Below are 8956 nucleotides of genomic sequence, written 5' to 3'. Positions count from 1 at the left end.
CTACATCATACAGTAGACACATAACAGATGACTGACACTGGCCAGCACTGCAGATCAGTCACACATGAGCTGTGGTCTGTCATGGACACAACTCCTCTGTTTTCTTAGTTGTTTATCAATGCTCTAGCTAGATCTCTTTAAACTGCCAAATATGTCGTGCCTGTTACTGGGGGTAATACGAACGGGGGGCGGTGTTGAGGCCAGTGCCGGGGTTCCGTCCCTCACTTCCATCCCCTCTCTTCCCCCCGGTGTTTCCGAGTTCGTTACGGGGGCAGTGGAGGAGTGCAAGCCTGCCGGTGTGCACGTGGTGACGGGAACGCCGGAGGAGATGGCGAGCCTCCTGGCCGGCCTGGAGAAGGAAGGGATGCTCAAGAGGTTGCCCAAATACGAGAACTGCTGGCTGGCACGCACAGACCCCAAAGACGTGGCCCGAGTGGAGAGCAAGACGGTGATTGTGACCAAGAACCAAAGGGACGCCATCCCCATCCCTGGGGGAGGGGCCAAGAGCCAGCTGGGCAGCTGGATGAGTGAGGGCGACTGGCAGAAGGCCAGAGAGGAGCGTTTCCCCGGCTGCATGGCAGGTCGGACCATGTACATCATCCCCTTCAGCATGGGTCCTGTGGGCTCGGCACTGTCCAAATATGGTGTCCAGGTGACAGACTCGCCGTACGTGGTGGTCAGTATGGGAATCATGACACGCATGGGTACCTCCGTCCTGAACAAACTGGCTGAAGGAGAGGAGTTCGTCCGTTGCCTGCACTCCCTCGGAAGCCCCCTGCCACTCAAAGCTCCAATGGTCAACTCTTGGCCCTGTAACCCAGAAAAGGTGCTCATCTCTCATCTGCCAGACACGAGACAGATCGTCTCCTTCGGCAGCGGCTACGGAGGAAACTCTCTCTTGGGGAAGAAGTGCTTCGCTCTCCGCATTGCCTCCCGCATCGCCAGGGATGAGGGCTGGCTGGCCGAGCACATGCTCATCATAGGTATCACCAACCCCCAGGGAGTGAAGCGTTACCTAGCAGCGGCCTTCCCCAGTAACTGTGGCAAAACAAATCTGGCCATGATGAAACCATCTCTAGTGGGCTGGAAGGTTGAATGCGTGGGAGACGACATTGCGTGGATGAAGTTCGACAGCCAGGGAAAACTGAGGGCCATCAACCCAGAGAATGGTTTCTTTGGCGTTGCCCGGGGAACCTCCGACAAGACCAACCCGTACGCCATGGCTACCATATCCAAAAACACATTGTTCACCAACGTTGGTGAAACCAGCGATGGAGGGGTGTGGTGGGAGGGTCTGGACCTGCCTATGGGCGGGGTCACCCTCACAGACTGGCAAGGCAAAGCTTGGACACCGGGAAGCTCCACTCCCTGTGCCCACCCCAACTCCCGGTTCTGCACCCCGGCCTCCCAGTGCCCCACCATCGACCCCCTGTGGGAAAGCGAGGAAGGCGTTATCATCGACGCCATCATCTTTGGCGGCAGGAGACCAGAAGGAGTCCCTCTGGTGTACGAGACGTTTAACTGGCGTCACGGCGTGTTCGTTGGTGCAACCATGAGGTCGGAGTCCACAGCAGCTGCAGAGTACGAGGGCAAGGTGATCATGCACGACCCCTTTGCCATGCGCCCGTTCTTCGGCTACAACTTCAGCGACTACCTGACTCACTGGCTGAGCATGGAGCACCGCAAGGCGCCCACCCAGCTGCCCAAAATCTTCCACGTCAACTGGTTCAGGAAGGACCCCGCCACGGGCTCCTTTCTCTGGCCAGGCTTCGGCGATAACGCCCGCGTGCTGGAGTGGATCTTCAAGCGCTGTGGAGCTGAGCGTGAGGACGAAGCGGCCAAGAAGAGCATCATCGGCTGGTTGCCACAGGACGGCAGCCTCGATATGTCAGGTCTAGGCAGCACGGTGGACATGGGTGCCCTGTTCGACCTGCCTAAGACCTTCTGGCGGAAGGAGACGGAGGAGTTGAGAGCGTACTTCGCCCAGCAGTTGGGAGCTGACCTGCCAGCTGCGGTGGAGGCTGAGCTCAAGGCACTGGAGGATAGGCTACGGGATTAAAACCAGACCCAAGCATTAATGACATGGGATTGCGTAAATTGAGGTACAACCGCGACCACTGATAGATTGGCCTGCTGTTTGATACAATGTTAATACCCTCCTTATAGGGCTTTAGTCATTGCATAATTGAGTCTCAAGTGCCAGAGACTATTTATTTTCAGCAAGCAACAGCACCGCAAGATGAAGCATACAGTGATAATAAATGAATATCCACACAAAATTATTTCTTTTTTGAGGGGCGCCTATGTCCAGCTCTTAATGTATGTGCAAACACAAACTTTGTCCTACACAAACATTAAATGCCATTGACAATGAATGGACAATTTAGAGGGTTTGTGTAAACACAAACATTGCGTAACATACAAACATGGAAGACAAAGGTGAGCATTGGCCGGATTTTCTTTATATTATTTGTTTTTAGATTTAGATAAGAAACATTTAGAGACTGACAACAGACAACAGACAGACTCAGTTAAAGACCAAGTACATTGTAATAACATAAAATATCAATAGACACATTCATATATAAAATATCACACCTGTGTGAAGTGAGGAGCACTCTTCATCATCATGACATAAAATAAACACTATTATGTTTGTTTAAGGCAAGGTTTGTGGACGGTAGCCAAAAGCTAATCACATGCACAATGTGTTGCTAATCCTTTGCACCTTAACGTCGTCCTCTAATCACATGTACTGTACATACCTGCTGCTAACATGGACCTACCAAAGTGTCACAACCTCACGTACATACTGCACCCCTACCGGTTTATTTGATATTGTAAATATTAAATATTAAATTTGAGATCCACACTGGAGCCACACTGTTCCCATGTGGATCCGAGATGTATACAGTACAGTACATGATTATTGTTATTATTTTTAGCTGACTAAGTTGGACTACAAGTTAATACAAATAGGCACATGCCTTTCTGTTTGCTTGCATGCAAGTTTGCATGTACATGTCCATCCCAAGTCTCCAGTTCCCCACCAAGAGGCCCACACGTAAGCCTTTGCAGGTGGGCACACAAATGTTCTCATCCGCCACTATTTGTGCACGTGTGTCTGCAAGGCATGTGCATGAGCAAAAGTGTATTTATATGTCAGTGTGGCTAGAACTGAATGTTTATGCTGCACAGAGTCCAAGCCTCCTATAAGAGCTTCATTCACCCAATACCAGCCAGTCACACACTAGCCAACCAGCTTGCTAACCAGCTGTGCTGTTAACCCATTCTGACCGGGCACGCATTTTGGTGTTAGCATCATGTTATGCTTTACCTATTGAAAAATAGCAGATCTACAAGCTCATATCGCGCCACCGAGTGGCGCGATACGAGCTTGTAGGTCTGCTATTTTTGAAAAATCGAAGAAGAACGACTGACATTTTTATAGAATCTGATCTCAGGTCGGAATGGGTTAATCAGACCAGTGTGTGTCCAGTGGAAACCTCGTATGAATCTGATCTCAGATCAGAATGGGTTAAGTACAGACTTAATATGAACCAGATGATGCAGACCAGTTGTAGCCTGGCTAATAAGCCAGACTCATATCATACTGTTGTGTGGTAAAAAGAAATAGCCAACGGCTGATTTGTGTCTGGCTTATTAGCCAGACGCTAATACGTTGTTCCCAGGCGGTGTGCCGTGGGGCAAGTCCAGGTGTGCCTTGCAGAGTTTTGTGACAACCACACATTATCAGCGTTATTATAGCGATACAACTGTAAAAGTTATGAATTACCTTTTCATTTACTATACTAGAACGGGCACAAATCTACTCGGCAGCGATGCACGTCGGGACTCAGAAAGGATGATGCAGGGTGGCCACACCTCTGTATCTCTCTGTCCTTGGATATCCCTGGCGTCATCATCAGTATATGCCCATACACCAGAGAACACCAGCAGATAGAGAGAGCATAACTCATTGGTTTAAAGTTATTAAGAGATTTAAACGCTTAGTAAGCAGTTCACTTCTTGTCCCTATATATGCAGCACACTCCTTGTGGGGACTTTTATACAGTAATGTGACCATTCTCATACATTTTTCTGGCTTTTGGTAGCCGAGTATATCTCTACGTCGTCCTCAGACGAGCCCTCCTTCGGCGTCTCCAGTCATCTTGGTTCTCCATACATCTGGCCAGGTGCTTTCTGCACCAGCATCTTTCTTTAGTACGTCCACATAGGTAGGTGAGGGACGTCCTCTCGATCGCTGCCTGTGTGTTGGTTCCCACAGTACAAGCTTTTTGGGCCAGGAGTTCTTGGTGTCGGTGGCAGTGGCCAGCTAGTTTCATCCTCCTTACTGCCATCTTCTCTGATACACTTGGAGCATTCATAGCCATAGAGAACAGACTCCACGGTCGCAGAGAAGAAACTGATATTGATATGTCAGGGGAGGTTGGATTTCCACACACTGGTCATACCATTAAGAGCTCTCCAGGCAAGTGCTTTGAGCCGACCCATGCGCCCAGGTATTTAAAGTCACTGACCTCCTTTAGCGCAGTACCCTCTATTGTTGTTAGGGGCAGATGTTCTTGGGGGATGTTATAGACGCCTTAACAGACGACGTCACACTGATAAGCAACAGCATGCGCACGCGAATCACGGCAGCAGAAGAACACCACCTCTCATAAGATGCAATGGAAAAGTTCTAACTGTACTCACGTGTAAAAAATGCCCCCCAGTGTGGAAGACGAATGTTTAGGATTTTTATTGTGATCTCTCGCCCTTGAAATATATAATCCCTGGTTTCTGTTGTGTTTGAACAATAATAGCAATTCAAAACAGTTGTCCTCAAAACCACACCTCCAGTCGCTGTCATAAGAACGGGAGGTGCGCTCATGATCACGACAGCAGAGCCTGTTTGTGAAGGCGCACCTGCAGCCCATCAAGTATAATTTATGCTTCGTCCCGCAATGGTGTCGCGCACGCAGACCTCTACAATCACAACAGTCGCATCTGCGATGCGATGTGAGCTTGTATATCAGCTGTTCTCTGTGCGCAATACTGTTGTGCTTTGAAGTATAAATGTCTCCTAGGGTTCATCTCACTAGCCAACTCACAAGAGGAGGTTGAATGGACTGAGACCAGCACTCCCCAAAACAACAGGTTTGGAGATCTGTTGGGAATTGATTACATGAAACAGTCACCCATGCGCCCAGTCCCAATGTTTGTAAACAATTAATTGGTCTATAGGTTATGACCTCTGTCTTTGCATTTAGCCTGAGGCAAACTTTAACGCGCTCCAACTCCACTCTGGTCAGGAGAGTCTGTGCCTGCCTTAGGGCCGATTCATACTCCTATTTTAGAGTTGAATAAAAGTCGGTCGGTTCACATTGTAGAGCCTACAATGTGACGTCATTTTAGGTTCGGGGGGGGGGGGTTACCGTCCTAAAGTCGGCTCTTCGGTGCTACTGAAAATTTCCGACGAGCCGAAATCATTTCGGCACTACAGCGCCGAAACGGCAGTAAAATAGTATGAATCGGCCCTTACTTGGTCAGATAGCAGGCAGATGTCATCAGCGTAGTCCAGGTCTGTGAGGGTTTCCGCAGGGTGTCTCGTAGACCTTCTGGGTACGATTGTGAAGCTGAACTCCTGCTCCCTTCCTTTAATAGCTTGTCTCAGGGGCCCCCCATTGTGGCCAAAATATCTAGAATGCATATAGAGTAGATGTGAATACAGTGGCATGGTCAGATGAAATTTCATCATCCGGATAACGTTTCCACTCAGGTATAAGAGAGCAGGCCTATGTGCTTCCATGCACTCCCAAACTGTAAATGTCTTACCATACAGTAATTAAGACTATCCTCATCAGATTGTGCATTCATTTTTGTGTTTTGGTTTGGTAATCTTCCGGTCTGGTGTAGATCAAAACTCTCTCGCAGGCGGCTGTTTCACAGTCGCAGCCTTGAAAGTAATTTGTCCGGGAAGTTGACGCAATCTTGTGATGCCACGCTGGAAATAAATGAGTAAAGCCTCATATACCTCATTGTAGTTCGGCTATTTTGGTGTGAAACCAATTAATGCATAAAGCAACTGCCATTCCTAAAAAAACCTTTTTTTTAATTATTTTATTATTTTTTATATACATCAAGTCTTTGATCAGACAGGCCTGGAACATCATATCAGGCACCTCACACACATTCTGCATTCGCTCTTCCATCAATCAACTCTTTCCATCTGGCAGTGTCTGGCAGATTAAATTGGTTCAAAAACGTATTTATTTCTAATCTCCTCATCCATCAATTAACGTGTCCCTGCAGTCTGCCATGATGTGTGATTGATATCAGTCGAAACGGGTGGTCTGTGTTTGTTCATGGTGCACTTGGTGTAATGGTGTATGTTTGGTTATTGTATCTTATACTATCCAGTATATTAGGGGTGGCTGTAGCTAGAGTGTTTCAGAAACTCACGCCCTTTGTTCTGCAATTACCTCATTTTGTTCTTATTAGCTTGCGGAACTTTGTTTCTGCAAGGAGTATGCTGCAGACCTGTGGTCTCTAGTCTGGCCCCCAAGGGTCCTTGAGAGGGCCAGGTTCCAGGGGTACCCAGGTAAATGGTTGATACGGACCAAATGGACGCTTACAGGTCTGTAACTCAGAGAGTGTACATACAGGAATATGTATCGATTCCATGTCATTTCTGGGGGTCCGTGGCCTTAAATGCATAACAAACTGGGGGTACTTTAAATAATAATAAAAATGTGAAAACCAACGCTTTAGCATGCTCAGCATTATACAGTACTTTGCTCCTTAAACACCAAGCAGCAGGGTCACCTCTCCACCCATACTGTATATGACACAAGTCACTGAAGTCAGACAACTTTCTCTAAAAGTCTAGTTTCACTCACTTCCAACATCCACAAACTCTGGACACGAGCTTGGAGCATGTGTTGTCTAAACAAAATGTGGAATGAATGTGGAATGAAGCTGTAAATTGTTTTGTCGGAGCCACTGGTGGGATCTGAATGTTGCGAGAATACTTTCCAACACCACCATTCAAGAATGTTGTTTTATAATAAACAACACATCTAACCCGAAACGTGCTTGCTTGTGCAAAATGTTGAAAGACTTTGGGGAAAATAACTTAGACCAAGTGGGATAAAACCGGGGGGGGAATTGAACACTGGCATCTTTAAATAGGGGCGGCCAGGGTTAATGTGGTTAATGTAAGGCCGTAGTGGACTAGTGGTAAACCATTTGATCACAAAATGCACAAGCAAATGTTTTCTGAGCATAAACAGTGCGGATGCACATAATGTGACACACATAGATATGACCCACCAAGCGCAGAGGTCACCAGGCTGGCACAGTCGACAGTCCCCAATTCAACCACGTAAACAATCCACTGATACCATCTCAGTCTCTCTCTCTACGTCTTTCTTGCTTTCTTTGGAAAGTCAAAGTGTTTACTTTACCATTTCCCCTAATTGGCATATCACTCATCCAATCACCTGCTGCTATTTCCTCTTGACCTTGTGGTCTATGGTGGGCCCTCCTCCTCCTCATGGGGGAGCATGCACTCACTCATCACGCTCCACGGCCCCCTAGGGACAATCAATCTGGGAAATGGACGCACTACAAGTAGCCTATTTTGGTTTTGTGTGCCATGGGACAGGAGCTGAGCTCCTTTGTTAACATGCAGACCTTTTCAAACTTGACAACATAAACATTCTAAATGGGGCCCCACTTTCTTCCCTGTTGCATGTCAGGATTATGAGATGAGGATGAATCGGTGTCATCACGTAAACATCCATGAAACGCCTCACGGAGAGACAAGCTATGATGCTGAGCATCGAACAAAACAAAAACATTATTAAAGCTGCAATCCGGAACTTATTTCAATGAATTCATTTGTATTACTGCTACATAGCTAGTTTAGTAGTTCTTCCACACAGTTTGTTGCAATTCTCTGTGCGGTTCAACAACAGTAATGTAGTGTATTGATATCCGTCTGTATAGTTGTTATTGTGATGTCTTGCCATGTTGTTTAGTGTTTGTTGTTGAGGACCGCAATGGAAATAAGCCAAGGCTTTGTGTTTTCATCCTCGGTGATGCTGACTTGTATGTCAAAGTCAAAGTCAAAGTCGTACGATTTGTCACACATGTTACCGCAGTGAAATTTGTTCTCCGCATTTGATCCATCGGTCAGAAAGGCAGAGATGGGAAGTAACGAAGTACAAGTACTTCGTTACTGTAACTAAGTACTTCTTTCGAGTATCTGTACTTTACTGACTACTTTTTACTTTTATCCGTTACATTTTAACACAAGTACTAGTTATTTCTACTGAGTACTTTTTCAAAATAGGCTCGTTACTTTTATTTTAATGCATGACACCGATTAAAATAATATTAGACCAAGGAATCTCTTTTTAGACAATAAAAAAACAGCTCCCGTAGATGGTTCCAGTCTCCGCCAATCGTATGAAGCGTTACTAGTGGTGGTCCCCCACCTACAATCCCAGCTTGTGATTGGCCCTCTGACGATGTTAAACACAGACCACCACCACACACACATGCGTATCTCAACCCGCCGGCTGTGTTGTTTACACGTATTTGCGGAACCGAACCAGGCAGAAAAAGTGTTTTTGTACTAAGTTGAACATTTGAGCTTCACTGTGCAGTGTACACATGTGTCAGCTTGAAGTTGAAAGTTTCTCCACGATGACTGTGCTGACTGACTGTGCCTTCGACGTATATGAGGTTACAGTTGGCTTTGCAAATCCGATAAATACTTTTACTCAGAAAGTACATTTCAGAGCCTGTACTTTTTTACTTTTACTCGAGTAATTATTTGAATGACTACTTCTACCAAAGTAGTTTTTTACACAAGTAATTGTACTTCTACTCGAGTACAGAATGTCAGTACTTTTCCCATCTCTGCAGAAAGGGCTCTGTGCTCTTA

At 46.6% G+C, this 8956-nt stretch overlaps 1 protein-coding gene across 1 annotated transcript; it reads left to right on the top strand.

Moving 5' to 3' along the window:
* Positions 1 to 346: 346 nt before the first annotated feature.
* LOC310868462 (phosphoenolpyruvate carboxykinase [GTP], mitochondrial-like) lies at positions 347 to 2059 on the top strand (the record flags this gene model as incomplete). Its single annotated transcript, XM_083778920.1, has 1 exon — positions 347 to 2059. Exon 1 carries the CDS (start codon positions 365 to 367, stop codon positions 2057 to 2059), a length of 1695 nt encoding a protein of 564 aa, XP_083635046.1. The 5' UTR covers positions 347 to 364.
* Positions 2060 to 8956: the final 6897 nt, after the last annotated feature.

Source organism: Protomyctophum parallelum (assembly GCF_964188405.1).
Source record: "Protomyctophum parallelum genome assembly, chromosome: 13".
Taxonomy (NCBI): domain Eukaryota; kingdom Metazoa; phylum Chordata; class Actinopteri; order Myctophiformes; family Myctophidae; genus Protomyctophum; species Protomyctophum parallelum.
The sequence above is the reverse complement of the archived record's forward strand: the minus strand, read 5'-3'. Positions and strand labels throughout refer to the sequence as shown.